The sequence below is a fragment of the Cydia strobilella genome, chromosome 1 (genome assembly GCF_947568885.1).
Source record: "Cydia strobilella chromosome 1, ilCydStro3.1, whole genome shotgun sequence".
In the NCBI taxonomy this organism is placed as follows: Eukaryota; Metazoa; Arthropoda; class Insecta; order Lepidoptera; family Tortricidae; genus Cydia; species Cydia strobilella.
The window spans coordinates 26,022,283-26,049,618 of NC_086041.1; the positions used below are offsets into that span (position 1 = coordinate 26,022,283).

At 36.4% G+C, this 27,336-nt stretch overlaps 1 protein-coding gene across 1 annotated transcript; it reads left to right on the forward strand.

The window, feature by feature from the left end:
- Positions 1 to 1,759: 1,759 nt before the first annotated feature.
- On the forward strand, positions 1,760 to 16,888 carry LOC134742624 (transmembrane protein 145). Its single transcript, XM_063675804.1, has 7 exons — positions 1,760 to 2,463; positions 3,517 to 3,792; positions 4,713 to 4,872; positions 5,223 to 5,360; positions 7,762 to 8,017; positions 8,840 to 8,944; positions 9,498 to 16,888. The coding sequence occupies exons 1-7, from the start codon at positions 1,994 to 1,996 to the stop codon at positions 9,638 to 9,640; spliced, it is 1,548 nt and encodes a 515-aa protein (XP_063531874.1). The 5' UTR covers positions 1,760 to 1,993; the 3' UTR covers positions 9,641 to 16,888.
- The last annotated feature ends 10,448 nt before the right edge of the window (positions 16,889 to 27,336 follow it).

Here is a 27,336-nt window from a genome sequence, read left to right on the forward strand (position 1 = left end):
CGTGGTAGTTTCATTCGAAATTAGGTAATAATATTGACGTATTCTTTATTTATTTCGAAACTAGCTTCTGCCCGCAATTTCTTCTGCATGGAATGATGATGATGATGATGATGATGATGATGATGATGATTAATCAAAACTCATGTTTTTCCCAGGCCTTATTATCAACTACCATCTCCATACCAAATACTAGTAACCTCTACTATTAACAATCTCTATATCGAATTTCATCTAAATCGGTTCAGCGGTTAAAGCGTGAAAAATTATCAGACCGAGTTACTTTCGCTTTTATTGACAGAGCGTTAGCGAGTCTCCGTTCAAAAGATTCTCGTGAAGGGGCCCACTGATTATCAGTCCGCCGGACCGGACGATATAAGCCTGTCAGAACAAAAATTTGACAGTTCCGAACTGCGAACAATTGACAAGCTGATATCGTCCGGCGGACTGGTAATCAGTGGGCCCCTTAATAGCTCTTATATAAACCCTTCTACAGACGTTTCAACAAATGGCATGCGACTTAAAGCTCCCTCCACACTCGCGTTCGAGGCTTCGCGCCGCGTAGTCTGGAGAGGGCTTTAGATAATTGCTGGCTACATGAACCTATAGTTTGTCATAGGACTGTGTCTCATTTCAAACATAGACAGAGAGAATCATACTATCTTTGTCTTACATTAGTACTAGCACCTAAGAAAAAAGGATGAGTATAGTTTTTTCTGTTCTTATTTACTGACAATTTGGTTTGACCAACTATCTTCTTCTTCCTCTCCTGATCCCATTATTTAGGGTCGGGTCTCCTCAGCCTCACTGTCCTGCGCCAAGTCCTTACGATCTTGGGTTGTCTGTTGGGGCACCTGGGCTTTCTTGAGGTCTCTTTCTATACTTGTCCACCAGGTATATGGAGGGCGGCCGCGGCCTCTTGCGGTCTCCGGTAGATCGAGGGCTACTTGTACTACGTGATCGTTTTCCCGTCGTTTGACGTGGCCATACCAACGAAGGCGGTTTTCGGTAAGTTTGTCTGCGATTGGTGCAATTAGTGAGTATTATATTCTTTGGCAGAAAGGAAAATTAAGACTATCACCAGGACCAACAATAATAGCGCTTTCTCTGCTATTCCTACTGAAAAATCCATAAGAGCATCTCGTTCGGTCAAATGGGGGAGGGGCCATTTCCTTATATAATATTGTATCTCTATGGTTGTCAGCAGCCTGGCGCAACCAAGGCGCAACTAGGAACAAAAATACAAAATGTATGGAAAAAGGTATAATACTAATGGCGGTGTAATGGCGGATATTGCCGTCTCATTCTCTCAGTGTATCCATCATGGAGACTTTATAAAGGAGCCAAATCTCTATGTATGAAAAGTGTCCATCAAAAAACAGTAATTTGGCGGCGCCACCATAAACCGAAATACTACCAAAAGCAACCTACGTAATTTGGTCGCGTTATTTGTTGCCTTATATGGTTCATGTTATACTCATGTCCCAGAGCCTAACTAGCGCCACCGGCGAGATTAGGAACTATTATTTAAAGCTGAAAGCGGTCACTTTTGCAACAATTCTGCCATAAGAGTTTGGCATCCTTTCTCTACCATCCATAGTATCCATCTTACTTCATCTGACAGTCGCCATTTTTATCTGCTCTGTACTCTGTATCCAACGTAGTGGTTATATACTCTTTGGTTTCATCTGTCAGTCAAATGTCAATCAAACCGATATGATGAACGAAAGGAACGAGACGACATACCAGCAGCAAGAGCAAGATTTTTCAGATTTGAGATTTTTGCCACCCATGGGAGGAGAGGAGAGAAATTAAACATTTGTGTTTTATTATTTAGGAGAAAAAATTATTGAAACGTGGCATTCATGTAATCTAATATGTCAAATGTAGTTTAAAGAAATGTACGTGGAGAATATGAAATAATGAAACATAGACAGTGATCTGGTTATTATAAGAATGGTGTAAAGTGGAACCGTAAGTGAAAAAAGTGTTCAATATGTACATGAAATATGTATTTGTTTTGTCCCTCTACCTCATGCTCGACAATGCGTCGTCTTTGCACATAAAGGGTGAATTTTCTACAGATGAGTTCTTCAAATTCGTAGTCAAATTTGGCTTTCAGAAAACTGACATCCATTATCAAAAAGAAACATATGGATTCATATTCGGCAATATCACATCAAAAGAGCGTTTTATGTATCCTATCACATTTGCTGTGTTGAATAGGCATCATTTTATTCATTATTATAAAAGTCGGGATATAGAGAACAAGGAGCTGGCATGTCAAGTCATGTTCCAGAACTTGAATACATCTGCCTACCACCCTAAGTGTAATGCCGGAGGACAGGATTTTTTTCGGCGCATCCCTTGCCCAAAAAACGAAGTTTGCGTTGATGAAGACTCCCTCTGGAATGTTGTAAAGAAAAGTCAATTTACTTACGATATTGAGAACCCAGGCCAACCAAGGTATGTATAACATATAAATGTATAACATTCAATGAAAACCCTTAAAATTCCAATTACTGCCCCTTTTATTTGTCATCAGCCAACCCTTGGTGGGTTATGCTGAAAGTATGCAAGTGTCTAATAAAGCAGTTTCTGAAATTGTAAAAAAGTCTTATGGCAAGAGAAACAGTATGAGGATTCCTTACAACTGTTTCTCTTACCTCGTCTAACCTTCATGAAGTTTTCATTTCTAGGGTTCCGTACCCAAAAGGTAGAAACGGGACCCTATTACTAAGACTCCGCTGTCCAGCCGTCTGACTGTCTGTCACCAGGCTGTATCTCATGAACCGTGATAGCTAGACAACTGAAATTTTCACAGGTGCAACATTATTATATTCGAACATATATTTCTGTTGCCGCTATACCAACAAATACTAACAACAGAATAAAATCAATATTTGAATGGGGCTCCCATACAACAAACGTGATTTTTTGCCGTTTTTTGCATAATGGTACAGAACCCTTCTTGCGCAACTCCGACTTGCACTTGGCCGGTTTTATATTATATTACACTATTTTCTGCCCACCTTCATCTGCATAGAATAATGATGATGGCTTATAAAAACTAACTGCCTATCCAATGTCTTTCCCAGCTTACCCTGAGCCTCAAACTCTCCATACTAAATTTCATTTAAATTTGTTCTGCGGTTTAAGTGTCAAGAGACAGACAGACAGTTACTTTCGCATTTATAATATTAGAAGGGGTTTGTTTTTATTGTGCAGTCACCTGCAATAATTTATTGCACTATCTCTTTCTTGTTTTATGTAGTTATATTATTTATCTTATTTAATTTTATTATTGTTTATCTAAACATGGGATAGAACTGTAACCTGTATGGGCAAGTCTTTGAACATTGTTGCAAATTCTATCTGCCAAACTGGGGCTAACTATTTTTTCGATCAAGCTATATGTGTAATAATTAACTGAAAATACTTTTTCATATGTCATACCTTGTATTTATTGATATTAGCAAAGTACATTATAGTAATACTGTTTAATTTATTAACCCACAGGTTCTGGTATGTGTCCATGGTATCCTGCTATCTCAATGAGACAACATGCACATGGCATCATTACAAAGGAGCACCATCAAAGGATAATAAAACCATGACAAATATCCCACAAAAAGTCCAATATGACTTTTGGCTGGTTAATGGGAATCCTAATCAAAGTCTATACAATAGCCTGATGTACCAATTTTCGTTTGATCATCAAAACACCCTGGAATTGTATTTGGTGTTTCTGCTTTGCTATATTGTCCTTGTGCCAGTGCAGATCTATGCTGTCAGGTAAATGATGAATCCTTATCTATTTTATTGTATGATCTGTTTTAATGATCTTAAATGTAAGTATTTTAATAGTATTTGAATGTTTATATTGTTTAATTCTATAGATTTGTTATTTTATTTTTAAATTTGTAACTTAGTATGTAAGCGACTTGGACATGATCTGTAATGCTTATGTATTTTTAATCAATAAATCAAATCAAATAATCCTCATATGGACTAGATTATTTCAATGAGGGCTATCGTTTTTTTGCTCACCAGTTGGCGCCTCTGTTGATGGTAGTCCAAAAGACTAAAGAACAGCTGTCAGTCATTGAAGTGACAATTGACATTTCGTACTTTGCAAAGACCACCATCCACACCAGCGCCCCTAGCGGCGAATTCATACGCGTTAGCCCTCATTACATGTAAACATGAAGCATAGCAACTGTACTCTATTTTCCTTAAATTTAATGAGACATACATTTTAAGAAACACATATTAACCTTTCGTATGCTTAGGAGCAGATCTGCTCCATATATATTCAACTTAAACATGAAGTGTGATATTTTATTTTGTTTGACATTTAATTATAATTCTAAATAAATATTTATTTATTTGAGAAAATCTTAAAAAAATAATATAGTTACATCCAAAAAAATTCGCAACGCAGGCTTCGTCAGGTGGCTACAAATGCATGCAACATGAAGTTGTCACAATTGCTATTTATATGGCAATTTTTTGACATGCGCATAGGAAAGCTAAAAACATTGTATTGTATTCATCATTTATGTACTTATATTTTTATTGGTAAAACGGTAATCAATTTTGTAAATTTTAACAAGATTTTTGGACTATGTTATTAGGGTTGGCAATCCGGATCAGAAATATATGAAATTATCCGGATCTGGATCCCCAGATCTTGTTATATATATCTTTTTCAGGATACAAAAACATCCAGTTACAAAGTTATTCACCTGCAGTCTTATACTGGAGTTTGGTGCCATTTGCTTCAATTTCCTGCATACAGTGAAGTTTGCTGCAGATGGTGTAGGATTTACTGGACTTGATGTTGCTGGGGACATACTGGATATTATGAGCCGGGTAAGTGCAACATGTGTAAATAAAAATAAACTATGTATGAACAAAATAAAATAAATGTATATTGTTAATCAATCAGTATTACAGTGTGATTTTGAGAGTTGTACTTTATACATCTATATATGTTATCGGTTAATTATTTCCGCTAAATATTTTGTTCCCCTGTAATTTCCTGTTCCTGGCTTGGTGGCTTCCCTAATTTACGCACCCTCTTAAACACATGTTACAATTGAAATACTCTTAGTAGTATTCTGTGTTGTTATATTTTAAATCTGATAAATCTGCGAGAGTTGGTATTAGTTTCATATTAAATCATGTACACAATGTTGAAGCATATTAATGTTAAATTTCAGACCCTCTTTATGCTGTTACTACTGTTATTGGCAAAAGGTTGGGCAGTGACCAGATTGGAGCTTACATACAAGCCGTTGGTTTTTGGCGTGTGGCTGGCATATGGCATCGTACATATACTGCTGTATGTGTGGAATACAGTAAGTCCGCATTTTTTTACATTTACCTTAAAATACTTTAGGACCATATGTACAGTAAGCTGCAAACAAGTTTCTAAACAAGTGACACCTAGCCTCTGCTAAAATGTCTCGGCGGCTACGGACAACTTTGTTCATTTTCCCAATCGACATGCCGGCGGCAGATCGTAAAATCGGGCATATCGAGATATTCCTAGGCATATCATGAAACGCCGCCCTTTCACGATCTGACTAAGAATAACCCAGGCATATCACAATCTGCCTAATAAAAGAGGCGGCATATCGATCATACCAATTGCATTCGTTGATATTCCTAGCTTCATACCGGGCACATCGTAAAATAACATGAAACGCCGGCATTTCGTGATCTGACTAGCGACAACTAGCCATATCGTGCAATCTTCAAGGGTTTCAAGTGGAAAGATAAATATCAATTATAAATTAGAATTATATTGTATTAAGCGACTATATTTTACGGTTTTACAACAAAACAAAATGGAAAAACAGCTAAATCACATATGATGCCGTAGATGAACTAACAGTTAAACTCGATCAGCTGATGCTTTTCCGCCATTTTGCCGCAAACCAAATTGCGAAATTGCCGTGAAGGGGTGATATTCCTAGGCATGTCATGAAACGCCGCCATTTCATGATCTGACTAAGATTAACCCAGGCATATCACGATATGCCTTACTAAAGATGCGGCAGATCGATAGGAGCAATGTATTCGTCGAAATTCCTAGCTTCATACCGGGCGCATCGTAAAATAATTGCATTTTTTACCACTGGTGGCGCTGCATTCAATGTGGCGCTGCGTCCGCAGTGTTGCCAGATTGTACCCATTAGTGCAAAGCAAATTTAAAAAATGTAGGTGCGATGGAATATCGTAGTTCGTAGGTACGTATATTTTGTGAAAATTGTGTATTGGTAAAGCGCCCTCCAGACTATGTGCGTAAATCGCGGCGCGACTTCGCGGAGATGACGTACTATGACTCCACACTCACACAACTTCACGGCGATTTCAATGCGACGATCTTCTTAGGAATATCACACCTTGAAGTTTGCACGCGATATGGCTGGTGGTCGCTAGGCAGATCATGAAATGCCGGCGTTTCATGATCTGCCTAGGAATATCACCCCGTGAGGTTTGCACGATATGGCTGGTGATCGCTAGGCAGATCATGAAACGCCGGCGTTTCATGATCTGACTAGGAATATCACCCTGTGAGGTTTGCACGATATGGCTGGTGATCGCTAGGCAGATCACGAAATGCCGGCGTTTCATGATCTGCCTAGGAATATCCCAACTTGAAGTTTGCACGATATGGCTAGTGGTCGCTAGGCAGATCATGAAATGCCGGCGTTTCATGATCTGCCTAGGAATATCACCCCTTCGCGGCGATTTCGCAGTTTGGTTTGCGGCAAAATGGCAGAAAAGCATCAGCTGATCGAGTTTAACTGTTAGTTTATCTACGGCCTCATATGTGTTTCCATTTTGTTTTGTTGTAAAACCGTAAAATATAGTCTCTTAATACAATATAATTCTTATTTATAATTGATATTTATATTTCCACTTGAAACCCTTGAAGTTTGCACGATATGGCTAGTGGTCGCTAGGCAAATCATGAAATGCCGGCATTTCATGATCTGCCTAGGAATATCACACCCTACTTATTTGATATGCCTAAACGTCGCCGGGCAAATCGTCAAACGTTGAGGTTTGAACGATATGGCCGGTAGTCGCTAGTCAGATCGTGAAATGGCGGCGTTTCATGATATGCCTAGGAATATCTCGATATGCCCGATTGTACGATATGCCGCCGACAGACATACCACATTCCAAATTCCTTGTTTGTCTATTACCCCAAATGACCATTGTAGGAATTTCTGGTTCCTTGTTTATTATTCAGCCATTTCCCAGAATGGTAACTAGCTCAATCCCGTTAAAATCTACCTACAAAACAAACATGTCTAAGACCAAGTCTAGCTCTGACTTACGAAATTAATATTAAATATGATCATCTTACTTGTTACCTTTTGTTAGATAGAATATGATAGCAAAAAGGTGGCATATTTACGTATTACCGTATTGAGCTTTTCTCTTAGCACCATTTTTAAGTATTACTATTGGCCCTATGGTTGACTGGTAGAGAATGCCGTAGGGCTTTAAGTTAACCATTTGTACATTGTTGTATGTTGTGCGATAAATTCGAGTAAATAAATACCTATACATTATATATGTAGGTATATCGTCATCTAGTACCCATAACATAACACAAGCCTTATTGAGCTTACTGTGGGACTAGGTATTGACCTAGTCCCACAGTAAGCTCAATAAGACTATTCAATACCTACTTATTTATTTAATAGTGTCTAATGCAAATGAATAAAACTTTAATTTCAGACTGAAGTAGATATTATAGAGGAGATAGACGAATACCAAACGTGGCCGGGTTGGCTGATCCTCACCCTGCGCGTGGCCATCATGTCGTGGTTCGTGCTGGAGCTTCGCAACACGATGATGTACGAGCACAACATGGCCAAGCTGAACTTCCTCCTGCACTTCGGCGCCTCAAGCCTAGTGTGGTTCGTGTATCTGCCGGTCATCGCTTTGATAGCACTGCAGATTAGCCCCTTGTGGAGGTTTAAGTTTTTACTCGGTAAGTGCTTTTTATGTTCTATTATATTTTTTTATCTACACGGAAATGTAGGTGGGTGGACCAACAATTTCTTGTTTTATTACCTACTGTCCCATCAGCCAGGGAACAATAGTATCAGTTTGTTAAAAAAATAGGTTATACTATGAAATAAAACTATGAAAACGGATTATATCGCGTATATTGAATTTATAATACATCCCGACGTTTCGAACTCTTTACAGCGTTCGTGGTCAACGGGTGACACCCGTGAGTCACCCGTTGACCACGAACGCTGTAAAGAGTTCGAAACGTCGGGATGTATTATAAATTCAATATACGCGATATAATCCGTTTTCATAGTTTTATTTCATGAGTAACTATCGCGGTAACCGAAGACAATATTAGGTTATACTATGTTTTGCTTAGTAAATGGTCTATTATGGAAAGGGTATAGACCCTAACCTACCAGAAAACCTGGGTCACCCCAGGAGAACGTAAGCCATGGCAATGCGTGAAATGAAAAGGTGATTCATCTAGGTATTGATAAAACATGGATAAGCTGAATTTATGAATTACCTCTCTGAGCAAAAGTGGCCAAACAGCCGTTTGATAAATGAAACTTAGCCTCAAGAGAGTATATAAAAGATGTGTTGGTTTCAATTGAGAAATACAAATAACCAATTTAACTTCAATGGAATTACTGCATTGAGTTATCTGCTTCATCTTTGGGTTTAACGTTTAACAGATAATGCTGGATAATTAGTATAGTAGTATTTGCTTATTAGGTTAAATAAAGACCTTTGAGAATAAAATAAAAAATTGAAGAAACTGATATAATTTCAGGTATAACATATTCGGCGGACTGCCTGGCGTTCTGCGTGATGACACATTTGCTGTGGCCCACTCGATCGGAACAGTACTTGCTGCTGGCTCCCTCTGATTACACAGGTAAGTTCCGAAAGGTGACAAACCGAATCCTATTACTAGGCATCCACTGTCGCTTTGTCTGTGGGCTGTATCTCAAGAACCATTATAGGTAAACAGATCGAATTTTCAGTGTGAGTTTCAGAGCAAAAAATGGAAATCAAATGCAATCAATTCAGGAAAGTTGGAAAGCAGCTATGTGTCAGTTATCTAAGACTTATTTTTATCAGTAAGAGTGATGTAATAAGCTTATGTGCAAACTCCACACTCCATTTTGCGGGCACGTCAATTAGTAAGGTTTATTCGAACATTGTATATTTACGTCGTCAAGGGAGGAGCCCAAGCGATATCTTACCGTACAAATAATTCTGCCAAATTAAATCTGTAATAAAATGATACACGTCAAAGACAAATCTTGCACACCTCGATCTCTTTTTGTGTACGGACGAGTCACGACACGCACCGCCATAGGCACAGTTGTGCCTATGCTTCGGCAGAGGGGAAATAGTACGAATCCCGTCCCTTCCATGTTGCTCGAAGTCGTCATCAGTTTATCACATTACGTTTTAATTTTCAGCGGGCATCGAGGAACTAGACGAGTTCAACGAGTCGCCGCACGTGGTGCACGGCGATACGGTGGCGCTCACGGCCGACAGCGTCAACGTCGACGACGAGGACGTCATATTCACCCGCTCGCACAAGAACACCGTCTACTCATAGCGGGACTAGACACACCCAGGAGATACTTCGAGAAACATTTGTCCATGAGGCAGTCGGTTAGAACGAGCCAAGTGATCTTTGAGATTGCTGACCCGCTCTGCGTTTCAGACATTTTTAGTCTTTTTAGACGAAGGCTGATAATAGTCATTTTGAGCGGACAATGGGATATATGTATATCATGAGGTTTATTAATTCCCAAAAGTGGGATGACGCACCGCTGTCAAGTTTTCAATACCTATGAGTAAATGACGACCCGAGTGTATATTAGTCATTAAGCGTTATCTGTGAATAGACACGAGTATACAACGCGTATTATGATAAAGTACATCTATAGTAAAGCGCCCTCCACACTCGTGCGCAAATCGCGGCGCGAAGCCGCGAACGCGAGTGTGGAGCGGGCTTAATACCTACAGCGTATACAAACTACTGCACAGTACCAATAAAGAAAAATATGCTATAAACTTATGGTTCCTCGAGCATTGTTCTAAAGTTATTAGGTATAGTGTCTTTTAATGTGCAGTGTCAAATCGAAATCTTAGTCACGTAGTTATAAGTAATGAGACGATATCTGATTTCTCGCTGAGTAACATTTTTAACAAAGTATACTTTAATTCAAGACAAGGAAATGAAATATTCAAAAGAAAACCTTGAAACCTGTGGGCATAAGATCCATTATTCTAATTTAACTCGCCTATGTTTGAGACTACGTAACACTGGCGCATGTTCTAATAATTGAATACCTTACAATTTTGTAATGTATAGGTAGGGAGCGCTAGAACGGCTACATTTGAAAAATAGTTCCTCAAAATTTGGTAGAACCTCCTGACGACCAGAGTCCTACGCGTAGTATATATAAGGGATGTTGCGGATGCCGATATTTTGACATCCGCGGATGTCGAGATTAGGCACATAAAAAACGTCAAATATTACACTTTAGTAATTTTTATTTAAAAAAAAACGAAACTTAGTATTTGAACAAGAATATAGGTGCCCCACAATCGCATTACTATACTAAAGTCCAAATAAAACAAACTTTTCACTTCTTGTCGCTGTCCGTCATTTGCTCGATCCGCGAATCACAAAAACGAAACGAGATTCCTATTGGCTAATGACGAAATTACCTAGACCTTACGTCGTCGCTAAGACGTTCCTGTACCTACCTGTTCCACATCCGCATCCGCATTAAGCTCCGCATCAATTTTATGCGGATGCGGATGTTGAAAATAATGCGGAAGTTCCGCGGTTGCGGATGCGAATATTCGCAACATCCCTGGTACATATACATATGCTCCAATCAAGTTTCGACTTTGTTAACTTGACATGACAGTTTAATTTAAATTAGCAAATTTTGATACCCAGTTGTCAGGGGGTAAAAAGCCCGATAAACAGGTCAGACAATTTGTGAAACAATCTTTCATACCTATCAAAGGAAGACTTTCTCTAAAGCGCCCTCTGGACAGATTTACTTCATTGAAAAAAAATACCATCTCAAGGTTCTTGTCGTGTTAATAGATGTTGCATGTTTAATTTATACTAGTTTCAGGTAAGATGTATTAGATGACTAGTAGTGCCTATTTACGTAATAATGAATGTTCTAATGAGTGTAATTTAAATGTGCCAACCTTTAAGTCAAAAGTTGCATAACACACTAATCACTTTTGAGACTTTTTATTGAAGTATAGCAGGTACAAAATTAACAGTTTATAAACCTGTGAGTCGAAATTATCTTATTGCACAAAGCCTTAATAGTTCGTAACTTTAAAATAAAATAAAAACATCTTTATATTGAAGTTGTTATATCGAATAGCGACTTAAAAGTAGTTAAAAAATGTATCTCTAAAATAACTGCTTTGCGTACACTTTCATTCTTAGCTGAAGAAAAAAAACCAGTGTTTATAATACACTTCAAAGTATAAGATGTTAAGTTTTATTAGGAAACGAAACATTCCACAAAAAGCGTAGACAATTTAAGTGATTAAAACGACAGAAGTCAATTAGCCGTAGCAAAAAAAGTAATACACCAATATCAGCTCCTCAGATTTATCGAATTATTACAACAAACTGAAATGGAATTGTAGTTTAAATGAAACATGAATTAATACATTAATTATTCTGCTCGTCAACAGATAGCTGCGTTGCTCTCGCTCACGATAAGGTGAGTGCAATGTTATGTCTGTAGAGCGCATTGCAAATCAGTAATAATCACTCAACTAGGCATAATTATTTATAAAAATATAAATTGAATTTACTAATATTTAAGATGTTATAATAAAATATTCACTGTTTTATAAAAAGGTTATAATGTTGTATTGCTGACTGAGAAAAAGAAATTAATAAAATAACTTGCATAAATATCGTTTAGTAAGCATATAAAATTGAAAATTGAATTACGTACTTTACGTTTTTACATCATAAAAAAAACTAATCGAGTTTTGCTCGTACGTACTGCCGTTGTACGTGCCGTTGGAAACTTTCCAAAATTGCGAAATTTCCGCATGGTAAAATTTCGAAAATTCTCATATTTATGGTATGGGAATGGAAGTTTACCATTTCCAAAATGAAAGTTTCCCTTGTTTCGTGAGAAATATTGCTAAAATTTCCGCAAACTTTTCTAACTTTTGGAAACTTTACACAACTTACACGTCTGTAGTTACTCATACGACCTGCTTTTGACAACACAGCGCCGTTTATTATTCAGACTTTCCCAACAACTGAAAACAAATTACACACATTATTGTTTTACCGACAGTTTACCAATAGAAATTTCTAGATTCTGAAATGTTTCACTGTGGATACGAATACGATACATTACCTTAAGGTCGTTTGTACTGTACACATTCTTATGAAGTAAATTAGTAATACCTAGGTACATACTATAAATGTAAAAGGTAGGTATATAAAGTTTAATATTATTTTTAAGAAATATTATATATTACGAAATGCTTAAAGTACAAGTAGATCTCATAATAGAAGGTTACTATATTGTGTTACATATGATTTCCTTAATACAATGTATTATCGATTTATATTTATAAATAAATGCAGATGCAATTAAAATTGGTTCATGTTGCTTTCCATGCAGGTACTTGTTAACTTGTTATGATTGCTCATAAGGTGCGTCCAAATTAGCAAATAAATGTTTGCAAGCTCACATAAGCACGCAATCTACAGCAGACATTGCTCGCGGCGCATTGGTTTGATCTGGACACACCTTTAACTATACATATAAATAGATGGTAGTACGAGAGGAATACAATTATTTGTAGAGCAAGTAGGTGCACGATTTTTACCGTTTGCTTAAAAGTGGATATATTGTTTACGTGCCAAATTCATCATTTTTTTACAAGCATTTATTTAACTTCCAGTGTATATAATAAATGTTCGTGTCAAATCTTGCAAGCTAAATAAGACCCATTTCCCATTACATAATCGTATAATGTACCTAATACCTACTTGCTTGTCTACGGCAGAAACACGGGAAGAGGAACAACAGTTAATACTGAATTTTGTAAACGAGTTTGGCAATGTAGGTAATACTTAAACAAATACATTTATTATGTATAATCCTTTTATTTACTGAGGATGGTGTAGCCACTTTGAACGCGAATAACATAATTAAGGGGGGGGCACCAACAATTGTGCATGCCATCTTAACGATCACTGAACTGAAGATAACCAAAGCGTTAACGATAAAGCATGTGGGTTAATATATGGTAAAATGTTATTGTAATGCAGCTAAACAAAACCGGTCCTTGTTTTGAACATTGTCCTTAATTATTTGTGGAAGTATTATTTTTGATTTGATATAGCCACTCAGAAATCAAGATGTTGTAATTGTAGTAGATTTTTTTCTTCAGTATTGGATGAATCTAATTTAAACCTGAAACCGACGCGCGGATCGGACGCAGTGTGCGATGCCCCATATATATACCTATTGCGAATTTATTTATTTCATTCGAACAATATTTATGAACCTACCTTAAGTACCTAATTAGTCATGTAAATTATATTAAGCTTTCGATTTAAATATGAACCTTTGTATATAAAGTAGGTATAACTTTTTTTCTATCAAAATGATAATTGGGTCTTTGTGTACCTATTATGTACGAGGGTTGATCCGTATGCACCACCCCTAACCCTCTTACAATGAAACTACATTCAAGATTTATTTTTTATTATTCTACATAGTCTCTCTCAACACTAATACACTTATTCCATCGGTGCTCCAGCATTTCAATAGCCTCCTGAAAAAAAAAATGTCCGACCTCTGAAAACCACTCCTCCACAACAGAATCACCTCTTGATTGTCCAAAAAAAATTTTTCCACGTAAAAATTCCTTTAATTTTGGGAATAGCCTGTAGTCGCTGGGGGCCAAGTCAGGCGAATACGGTGGGTGCTCCACCAATTCGAAGCCTGCTTGGTGTATGGCAGCCTTAGCGACACAGGACGTATGGACGGTAGCATTGTCTTGGTGGAAGAGTACGCCACTTGTCAACTTGCCCCGGCGTTTCTCTTTAATAGCCTCTCGCAATTTTAGAATTAAGTTTGCATAATAGGCCCCTGTAATAGTCTCTCCCTTTTTCAAATAGTCAGCCAGGATTATTCCTTGAGCATCCCAGAATACAGACAGCATAACCTTTCCTGCAGACGATGCCACTTTAAATTTACGTGGTGGCGGAGAACCACTGTGTTTCCACTGCTTACTTTGAATTTTAGTTTCGGGATCATAGTGATGTACCCAAGACTCGTCCATGATTACGTATCTATGGAGAAAATTATCTTTATTAGCTTGGTACATATCCAACAGACGCTGGCAAATCAATACTCTATGTCTTTTCTGATCAATGGTCAACATTCGTGGCACCCATCTTGCACTGATCTTGTTCATACCCAATTCTTTAGGAAGTATCTGTTGCACTACATGATATGACAAGCCAGTCTCTTCAACAATTTGCCTGATACGTATTCGCCGGTTTTGTAACACCATATCGTGAACTTTATTAATGTTTTCGTCTGGAGTGACCGTTACAGGTGGTCCACCGCCATGTTGGTTTTCACAACTTGATCTTCCGCACTTAAACTCTCGACACCAACGTTTCACTATGTAATAGGATACTGCACACTCCCCTACAGTTGCCACAATATCTTGATGGATTTGACTTGGTGTAAAGTATTTTTTTGTAGATATTTTATTACCGCCCTCTGCTCAACAAAATCCATTTTCATACAAAAAAACCACGACTCAACAATTACAGTAAGCTGTAGCTCAATAATAGTTCGACATTTAAAAATGTTTATTTTTTATAACCTCTAAATGTCTATAATCCTACAGCAAAAAGGTTTTAATAACCAAGTGACAGCAAAGAGGTCAGGGGTGGTGCATACGGATCAACCCTCGTACGTAGATTTTTTTGGCAAATTTTCGTAACCCTCCCTGAGGCATAAATTTTTTACTCTTTCAACCTCGCTCTGATTAACCAGTTTAGTAGCGAAATAAGCCGATATTACCATTAAGAGGCCGGTGTCGATTTTAGTCGCAAAAATGTAAAATTGATAGATTTAGTCGGTGAAATTGTACACCTTTTGTTACCTAATTGAAATAACAAGTACTGGTTTCTATTAGCACGTCTTCTTATCTTGCCTTTTATCAGTTTTTTTTTAAACAGACTCACTAAATTAGTAATGATTTTTCTTCTGATGGACGTTTTGGTAAACGCGCGTAAAGCGCTGATTTTGTCGCTCTTATTTGTAAATTTCATAAGGTTTGGACTGCTAAAAATGGTAAATTTGTATTACACATATTCTGTACTTGACCTTTATCAGATTACACTTTTGTTATATGACTTAAGAGTTCGAGGAAATGAAAGTTAAACGAATTAAATTTTCTCCAGAAATTACTTCAAAACAAGTGACGATTTCTCTGAAAATCGACTTAATTTCAACGTAATTTTAATACTTAAACAATCTACAACATTTGCTAAAACTATTCTTATACATCAATTTGTATAATTTACCACCATAATTTTTTGCAATTTTTAAAAACTGCCCCTTCTCTTCATATATTACCGGTGACGCACGCTTGCGACCTCATTATTAAAAGGCAAGATGAGAAGACGTGCTAATAGAAACCAATACTTGTTATTTAGATATTACGTAACAAAACGTTTCAACGACTAAATCTATCAATTTTACATTTTTGCTCCAAAATCGACACCGGCCTCTTAACGCATAACGCATTGGCATGGCGAAAACGGCAATGACAGCTATAGAAAATTTGGCGAGATCGGAATATCACACGCAAAACCAAGGTGCAGCCCACAAGGTGCGCACGCTCGTATTCTCCATTTTTCTGTATACCTCTTGAGACCTGGACAATTTTTTTAATCGGCTGATAGGAAGCGCATCGATGCCATTGAAATGTGGTGCTGGCGGAAAATGCTAGGCATATCTTGGACCGAACACCGGACCAACGCCTCAATACGCTGGCTTAAATTAGAATGTATAATTAGAAATAGTGAAAAGTTTGTTGTATATATTTAATGAATAAAAATATGAAATACTCAAGGAGCTAAGAGTAACCACCAGGCTTTCAACCACATGCCTCCGGAGAGTACTGGAATTCTTCGGATACATAGCCAGAAAGACTGGAGACAACTGGAAAAGCTTATGGTCACGGTTCGGTGGAAGGAAAGAGAAGGGGCCGCAGTCCAACGCGATGGTCCGACCAGGTTAGCAAATCGCTATCCATCAAGGTGCATGATGCCTTAGAAGTCGCAAGGGATCGGAAAGCCTGGAAATCTGCCATCCGGAATCATATACATATATATGTGCTCCACGTAGGAAGTCACGACCCTCAGCACTAAGGAGAACGAAGCAAGGAGGAGGACCATTAAACTAATTTTGCTTATTATTCTACATTTTCGTTGGCAGACTGTACATACACGGCTTGTTCTCAATACATTTAATTAAGCATACACGATTTCTTAGCCCTTAAATCCACCATTATTAAATTTGTACCTAATTTAAAAATTTAGTTTGCAGGGAACTGCGCAATACGAGTACTCAACGTTTATTACATTATATCATCATAAATATAATACAGATAGAATGAGAATCTGGCTCACTGCCCAATTCCCTGGACAGGCGCTGAGTCTCAATTTGATCGATGTGTAAGTAAATGTACTTTTTACCCTTATGTTTATGTAAGATTTTGAAACTGTAAATAAATATTTCATATTATTTTGGAAGTATGTTTTAATTTAATCCTGGATAGTAATTCAGAGGGCCTGCCGCGAACCACGTTCGACGTGTTGCCTCTCTGTCGCACTTGTAAATTCGTACGTAAGTGTGACAGGGAGACAACAAGTCGAACGTGGTTCGCGGTAGGCCCTCAGGTAATACTTCACTGATATTCGCTCACGCACTTACCCGCAGTAGGTATTTGTGTCAATTTTCTTTTGTTGTATTTAAATAAAACAAGAGTTGCCAACAACAATAATTTATTTACCCACACATTTATGCACACAAAGATTTAAAAGCTAGCACAGCACTTATTTGAATTAATAAATTAACACCGATCACCGAATTACTACAACATTTGCGAAACTACGTAGGTACATAGGTATTAGACTAGTAAAAATATGACCATAGATGACTTACACCGGAAAAATAAATAGGTACAATAATTAACCCTTAAATGCATGATTTTTTGTATAACTTTTTAATAAATTGAAATAGATGTGTCATGCTGTATAAAAGTAATAAATGTGATTTTGGATAGCTGCATATTGAGCCACGGACCATCAAATATACGATGCATATATACATCATTATGCATTTAAGGGTTAACACTACACATGAATCACCTGACGAAAGAGATCAGCGGGCGTATGATGGACGGAGTGACGTGACGTGACGTGATAAAGCAAACATCACCTTTTTATACTGCGCGGTTGAAAGAGGCAAACACTAATTATCACGCTGTCACTTAGACAAATGCGACCATCATATCCGTACAGCGCCCTGTAACCGGCCTATAGTTGGTCAAACCAAATTGTCAGTAAATAAGAACAAAAAAAATACTCGTCCTTTTCTTTTGGGTGATAGTACTAGTGTAAGACAAAGATAGTATGATTCTTTCTGTCTAGGTTGAAATGAGACAGTCCTTTGACAAACTATACATTCGACGTAACTTGGTCTCTTTACCAGTAACTAAATAGACGAATGCTTTTCGGCGGGCCAACGTGAATCATGTTTAGAGTCTGTGCGGAAAAAGAAGAATCGTGGAATATTATAAGGGAACCCATACATTCAGAGTCATACTCTTCTTTTTCCGCACAGACTATACCTAAGACTTTAGAATAATTAATTTCGGTACATGATCGCATTTATGTTTACAGGAACTTGTCCCTTTCGGACTTACTACACTTGCCAGTTATAGGCGTAAATAAGTTGCTACTTAAGAGCCCGTTATCGATTTTAGTCGCAAAAATGTAAAATTGATAGATTTAGTCGATGAAATTGTACACCTTTTGTTACCTAATTGAAATAACAAGTACTGGTTTCTATTAGCACGTCTTCTGATCTTGCCTTTTATCAGTTTTTTTTTTTAAAACAGACTAAATTAGTAATGATTTTTTTTCTGATGGACGTTTAGGTAAACGCGCGTAAAGCACTGATTTTGTCGCTCTTATTTGTAAATTTCGTAAAGTTTGGACTGCTAAAAATGGTAAAGTATTACACATATTCTGTACTTGACCTTTATTAGATTACATTTTTGTTATATGACTTAGAGTTCGAGGAAATGAAAGTTAAATTCAATTTTCTCCAGAAATGACCTCAAAACAAGTGACAATAACTCTAAAAATCTGCTTATTTTCAACGTCATTTAGATACTTAAACAATCTACAACGTTTGCTGAAACTGTTCTTATACATCAATTTGTATAATTTACCACCATAATTTTTTGATGAATTTTTAAAAACTGCGCCTTCTCTTCATATATTACTGGTGCCGCACGCTCGCGACCTCATTTTTATAAGGCAAGATAAGAAGACGTGCTAATAGAAACAAATACTTGTTATTTAGATATTACGTAACAAAAGGTGTATAATTTCAACGACTAAATCGACGAATTTTAAATTTTTGCTCCAAAATCGTTACCGGGCTCTACTGATGAACCGGTGGAAACTTTTCAAAAATGGGACCTTAAAATTTTGAAATCCAGGATAATCGAAAATCCTCTTTCCAAAATGGAAACTTCCTTTATTTCTTGTAAAATTATCCAGAAATCCTGATCACTCCAATTTTTTTGAAACTCCACAACTTGCTCATCTGTACAATAAAACCGATCACTAGCCTCTTTGTTCAGAAGCCATTATTTATTAGGTACTAAAAGGATCGCTTTCGATGGAATCGTCGTGTGAAAATAACTAATAGCACAATCGTATTAAGTCTAACCTCGAAATCCTTCCAAAGATATGAAATTTGGTAGGTATGTTATGTTAATTAAAGGTCTCTTTTTCATTGCCACGCTATTTGACATTTGGGGACCTCGAGGAATCGCAGCTATCTTGGAAAATGTGTACCATCCTGGAGAAATTTGCGTTTTACTCTAAATATACGGTCTCTATGAAAATATGGTGTAAGGCAACATTAAAGCTTATTAAATTCTACACAAAAAAGTCCTAGATATCTTTGCGGAAAAAATACATCTTATTATAGAAAATAATAGCTGAATCCAGATTTAGCGCTTATAAATACCCTTTTAGGGGATATTCTCTTAATAGGAAACTTGTAGGAATATGAATTCCACTTTTGTCTATACATTTGTACACGTTATACCCCAATGTCAACATTTTACTCGACTGCGACTTAAACAGAAAGTAGGGTTATGGGTTTAAATGCTGATAATCAGTACACTCTGTAGCTCAGGATACTGGACGGATTTTTTAAATGAGGTATCGGTAGATTCCTCTTGCCCTTCACAACCTGTTTACACTTGTTTTATTGAAGAAAAAACAGTACAGCCGCCTTGAGAGGATGCCAAATATTAAATCATATTTTTACTACTAGCGCCTAAACTATTGAGTGGATTTCAATGAAATAGACATCAGTAGATCCATAATTTGTACACGAGTGCTATGCAATACAAATTTACTAAAATAAATGCAGGAAAAATATTAAGGACTTAAAAATGTGACTGCAAAAACAGATTTTAAATCTTAAATGGGTTTAAACAATAGTGACAATAATGAAATTTGACACCTACAATTTCAGGGATCCCTGTTCGCGTGTCATAAAATTGGAGCTTCGGGGACCAAGGGGATCAAACGCCATCTTGAAAAACAGAAAGGTGTAAGTCGCAGTCGAGTAAAATGTTGATATTGGGGTATAACGTGTACAAATGTATAGACAAAAGTGGAATTCATATTCCTACAAGTTTCCTATTAAGAGAATATCCCCTGAAAGGGTATAAGCGCTAAATCTGGATTCAGCTATTATTGTCTATAATAACATGTATTTTTTCCGCAAAGATATCTAGGACTTTTTTGTGTAGAATTTAATAAGCTTTAATGTTGCCTTACACCATATTTTCATAGAGAACGCAAATTTCTCCAGGATGGTACACATATTCCAAGATGGCTGCGATTCCTCGAGGTCCCCTAATTTCAAATAGTGTGGACATGAAAATAAGACCTTTAATTAACATACATACCAAATTTCATATCTTTGGAAGGATTTCGAGGTTAGACTTAATCCGATTGTGCTATAAAGAAACAATTACGAAACGGCAAACTCAATCCAGATGTTACGTCACAAAACGGGAAATGAAGAATCCCGGATAGTTTATCACTTTATCAGGTTTAAGCGAAACTAAAGAGCGTTAGACATTTAAACGGAGATCGAGAGGCGTGCAACATATCGTCATCCACACGGTTAATTGGCAATTGGTTTCGTAAACCTTATTGCAAAGGCACAAAAGCCTACCAATAATTAGTTAAAGATGTAACACTGTTGGTTAGGTGTAGATACATATGATACGATACGGTGAATGACTTAGGCAGGTACCTATATACTCATGTTAATAATATGAGACAAGTGAATGTCATAGAATAGATAGATCAAGGTTGGCCGTATTTGGTAGGTAGTAAGTAGGTATACCTACGTTTTTCTACGACGCAAACGGTTTATTCGAGTTTCAAGGATAATTTCATGAATAAAATTGAGGACGGCTTTTAGACTGATTGCATTGTTTGTTTACACATTATTCGGCAGGATTTACGTTTTCTGTGGATTTCTCGTGGTGAAATAGGTAGGCAGTTAGCTGCAGACATTGCTATTATATTAATAATAATAAAAACTACACGCTCTTACTCTAAAACGAGTAGTTAACAATAGTCGTGTATTAGGTACCTGTTTTTGAACTTTCCGTCCGCCTACCTTTCGTTTTACTATCGGAGGTAAATCTTTACAAAAGGGTGTAGTACCATGCCTATACTTTTCGAAATGGGATTAGGACTTTAGCATATAGGTTCTAGGAAAAACGAATAGGTATAGGTAACCAAAAAGAGAGATAAATAAAATATAAACAAAAGCCAGTTATCGGCAGGTACTTGGATAATTTTGGAGTTATGTTTACTTTATGGATTATAAACACTAAATACATCATACGATCGAGCGCCGTAGATTTAATCGCTAAATTTAGAAGGAACGGGCCGCGGCATGAAGCCATACCAATAAATTAGCGAGGTGCTTACACAGGAAGATCCACACAATCCAATTCAGTTATACCTGGCCTACAGCCCGCTGTTTATACATGATGTATACTTGTATAGTATAATAGTGCTTGATATATATACATACATATATTTTTTAGTTAACAACCCTTTATGACCCTATTGAATTCGGACATCGCAAGAAACAAAACAAACACTGCCTTTTCTTCGACACAAATCTGAATCTACAACTGGACATGTTCTCATCGTATACGGGCAAGATTTTGAACACTGGGATCAAAAATGCATTATATTACCTCCAGAAACAGATTTAAGACTATACAAGAGAGCGATAGTAATCCAGAAATGAAAATAATTATAATCATAATCATTGCTTTACAATATTGCATCAAAATATCGCCGGAGCCATAAATAAGTCAGAACTTTTAAAATATGTACTATAGCTAGCAAATCATAAAACAAAAAGTAGACGTTATTTGCCTAACTGAAAGCTTTATCGAACAAGGCTCAGAATGCCTATTAAAAATAGACAATAATTATCAAATAGCTGCGTCATTTTCACGAAAAAAAGATGAGGGGGTTCATGCCAGGGACCGGCCCGCTATCCCTTATCGGGGTTTTATAAGGGTATTTCATAAGGCTTAACTCACCATACCCTTTGCCAGACGAAACCCTTTGTTTTGGTTTTAAAAACCCGTATATAAAGCTACCACATTTGAGTAATCGGTAGCCCAAATACCCTTGCAAAACCCTTATCATCCGCTCACCAACACCTTGCATATTGCTTATAAGGGTTAGCCTTATAAAGGGCTTCCCTTTTAGCATATAAGCGTGCTAATTTAAGTCGTCTACCTTGTTCATAAAGCACACATTACTTCGAATCCGAGCGATCGTCGGCGGCGACGGCGGCGTTCTTTGACTAGGCACGTATTTTCTTTCCTTTTCATACACTACCGTAGATATATACTAATCCTGTCTCTTTCACGCAAAGGGAAACCTTTATAAAAAGCGCTTAAAAATAAGGGTAACCCTTATTAAGAGCTAGCCTTACTTTTGGTTAGCTTTTCGGCTAACCAAATAAACCAAACCAATAGGCTTGCAGTTCAAAAGGGAAAGTCTTTCAATGTGTTAGCCGTGTTTAAGTGTCACCTATTGAAAGGGTTTTATCGCGGAAAGGGTTGTCCGGTCCCTGGTTCATGCATATTAGTGAAGAATGACTTAAGGCCGTACCACACCATCGCACCGCACCAAGGTCATTGTACGACGCACCCATAAGTAAGAGCGAGAAAGAGTTGATGGTTCATTATTTTTAGTATGTGGGTATTTTTGCACTTTGTAGTTTTTCCTCAGTCATCCGTTGACACGAACGCTGTAAAGGGTTCGAAACGTCGGGATGTATTAAATTCAATATACGCGATATAATCCGTTTTCATAGTTTTATTTCATGAGTAACTATCGCGGTAACCGAAGACAATATTACTTATTAACTATTAAATTGCTTAAACTTTTTTGGAAGAAGTTTTATTTTGAGTTTGAGTTCTGGAATATAGGCTATAACGTCACGTTCGAAACGTCAGGCCATAAATAAACGTAAGTTTGTACGCAATTAAGTCCCGTGTTAGTTTTAAAATTATGAGGCTATAACTTGTTGTCTTATCTTTTCAGCGACTTACGGTGCTATGGAAACTCTGACCCTTCATCATGATACAATGCAATGTTTATTGTTAACCAACCAGCCAATTGAAAATAAACGCACGTTATATGAATCATAATGCCGATATGCGAATCATATTGCGAAGGTATGTGCTTTTGAATTTTATTGATATAGGTACATTTGCACGCCTGCATGCAGGCTAGATACACTGTTCCTTTTATAATTTATACCCACTACTGTAACAACCTTTACAAATCACAAACTGTAACATAAATGCAAGTGAAACTTCTGATTAGGAGTAGGTAATGAGTTGCTTGCCAAGTACTACATTAACATTACTAACATAAATAATATTTTCTTATCACATTACATGTCATTAAAAATGTGAGGGTAACTAACATGGCCAAGTGATTAAGTGCCAAATTACAGGCTTAATAGTAGTTTATGCAACTGATACATAACGAGAGGCCTCAAACCACAAGAGTGGTTTTATGAAACGAGCGTTAGCGAGTTTCATAATAGAATCACACGAATGTTTTAAGGCCTAATTATGTACAGTTGCATACACTACTTAATCTACATACATATCATAAGTACTCTAAGATGGGTTCAGATGCCGTAGGGAAATGACCTGCATTGCTATAAGAGCTACCTGTAAAATATCTATAGACTAGATATTAAAATAATGCAATAAAAAATAAATTTGAACAAAAACAGAAACAAACTACTCATATTTTCAACTGAAATGTAAATTACAAACAACTTTTCACAATTCTACTTTCGTAACAGCAAAAAACCAACAAATATTTGACAACAGTAATGGCGGCAATTCGATCTTCCGTCCAGCAAGACGAAAACGAATGTTTTTTTTAAATTCCCAAACCCCGTTCCGTTCCGTTTGGTGACAAACGAAAGAAGTCCCTATTCTCACGTCACTCGAGATCAAATGTCGTGCGGTTTATATTAAAAAATAACCGGCCAAGTGCGAGTCGGACTCGCGTTCCAAGGGTTCCGTACTTTACACAATTTAAACAATGTATTTTTTATGTAAAATGTCTTTAAAAAACCCGTAGGGGTCGGATTAAAGACTAAGTAATTAAGTCCGACTCACGCTTGACTCCACATTTTAAATAGGTTTTTCTGTAATCTATAGGTAAAGATCTATTTTGTATATTTTTCAAATTTTTTGACCCAGTAGTTTTGGAGATAAAGGAGGGGCGGAATGGTCATTTTTTGCCTATTTTCTTGAATAACTTCTAAACTGTTTGTCTTAAAATTATAAAAAATATATATTTGAGATTCTCACAATGAGCCCTTTCATTTGATATGTAACACCATACAGGGTGGAAATAGATTTTGGGTCAGTGAGGGCAGCTACCAGATCCCGTGTTGCTAGGCGAAAATGGTCTTAGGAGACCTTCCTTCGATTTCAAATTAATGAAGATTGGCGTTTACAGATTTTGGAAAAAACATACAGGGTGCGAGGAAATGGCCATTTTTGACAAACTTTTTTCTTGATGCCAATCGATCATATTCCTGTCCGTGTCCAGGATCAAAAGCTTGTATGGGACCAAAAAGAAATTTCCGGCTAGAAAACCCATAAATCGAGAAAAACTTTCCCCATACAATTTGTATGAAAATGAAAAAGGTTTTTTTACATGTATTTTTTATGTCAATCGATTTCATTTCTATCCAGTATCAATAGTTCCCTTGGGGTCAACTTTCGGTAATGTACAAAAAAGCCGGAAATTAAAGAAAACTGTTGTCATACATTTACTATGGAAACGTCTTTGGGTCACAAACTTACATATGTATACCAAATTTCAACTTAATCGGTCCAGTAGTTTTGGAGAAAATAGGCTGTCACAGACGGACAGACAGACAGACAGACGCACGAGTGATCCTATAAGGGTTCCGATTTTTCCTTTTAACGTACGGAACCCTAAAAAATATACTGAATTGACGTTTCGTATCCATAGCTGTTTTAATATCTATTGATGAACGCATTTTAGAGCACTAACGATATGTGCGTAGATAAAGAATAATACAATTTGGCATTTCATTTATATTCCTCTGGAGTTATAAATACAGTATAACTATAGTATAAAAAATAAAAACCTGCACCTATAACAAAACCAGGTTTTTGTGTATTACCTACACATTTCATTTATTAGTATTAAACTTGAAGACCCGTCGCCATATTTATTTAATTCGGAAAGTAGCGTAGCGATGCAATCACTAATTAATGTTTTACCACGAGTCCAGGCATAATAATTAATAAAGACTAGTCTTTAAGGACTAATTTTTCAAAACTTTAAGAATCTCTTTGACTTGGTTTAGTCTTATATAATATATCTGATTTCGGGATATATACATTTGTGGTAATTTATGCTAAGTATTTCATAAGTCAAGCAATAACCATGTAAATTATTTATCTGTGTAAATATATTTCAGAAAATCTTAACATTTATGTCAGGATCTAAATATTAGTCCTTATTTGTATCACGAACGAAAATACTTTAAACATATTGCTTCTTTACAATCTTGTTGTTATACAATATTAGAATATTATATTGATTACCACAAGTGGATGGTTATAAAATAAAATGGGTTGATTTCACAACAAATTACCTATAATTTTCTAACTTTATTACTGTAATCTGAACCGCCAATCTTTCAGTCATCACTTTTCAATATAAATAAAAAAATAATGTGACGGAATACCTCTAAGCTCTAAGCATAAGTGCCAATTGCATCAACCACAATTAGCGGACTGATCAACGTCACTGCGCTGCAAACTATGAAACTTTACATACAATAAAAGTTTGCGAACACTTTAACGGTGACAATGGGTTTGGTGCAGCTGACCCTAACTCAGCGGAATGAAGAGAAATGTACAGAAATATATGTAGGTACATATTTGTCATCTATCATTTCTTTACTAATATTGTAATGATATTGGCAGGCCAAACTACATCAGCTGGCACTTTGGAAACAATATAAACAAATTGCTTAGCATTTTTTCGCCAGTATTGCCAGTTCTAACTCGTAAATGTACAATTATTTGGCAAAATCCTCATTGTCAGATTATTTGCCTGACATATTATACGTACGTACGTAGTGCTGGCGTCCACTAGGCTCGCCGAGTCGAATCGCAATAATTCGCCTTCTATACATTTACTATGAAACTGCGTCTATTGACGAAGAGCCGCGGCGCGTCGAATCGAATTTACCATTCATAGTAAATGTATAGAAGGCGAATTATTGCGATTCGATTCGATTTGCCTCGGCGAGTCTAGTGGACGCCAGCCTACAGTGCTGTTATTCAAGTTGAAAATATAAACTAAACAACATTAATTGATACCAAAACGTCTCATAACAGTATAATTATATCAGAATCAGGAATATATTCAACTACTTAAGTTTTATGTTACAATTATAATTACTTAAAATTACTATGTAACTTAATGTTGTCTACAAAAATAAATTTGTTAGGTAATAGGTAGGTTTATTATAATATCAACAATAGAAATTGTAAATTCCAATATATTACAAATTGAGAATAATAAAAGGTTATTACAAATATACATATTTTACGACTTAGAATTTAGTATTTAAATATATGCCAAAATGTTGAGAAAATTGAATCTATCTTAAATTTTCAAATTCTAAACACAATTTTTGATAGGCAATTTGTAAAAGACTGTTCAATAAAAGTATTAAATGTCTACTAATAATAATATGTAATGGTTGCTCGGTTAATGAATAATTGGATCATTTAAAAAAAACATTATAATTATTAAATATTATATTTTAAATTTATAATATTAGATTAGATTATACCAATATCTACCGAAAGTTATATTCATAAACGTCACCCAATATAAATTATATAAATAATGTATAACAAAATACATTTAAAAAAATTAACTTTAAAGCACTTTGGTATGTGGTTACATAATTATGTCAATGTATCTATGCTCTTTTCTTTATATATTTTTTTGCGGACAATAGTAAGTATGTAATATTTTGGCACGCTTTGTTTGAAGTCCGCAACGCAAGGGTGATGGTGTCAAAATCAAAACATATAGAAATTGTTTTAGTTCACAGAATGTTTAACAAGTCTTTAATTTCGGACAAAGGAGAGTTTTATATATTAAATATCAACACGAATGAGGATTCGAGGAAATTATTCTTAGTTTAAATATGCATGATCTGTACACCACACATCCCTACTGTACTTACTCCACATCCCTAGCGCATAAGTTTATATAGTACCAAGAGCTGCAAAATACGTGTCATT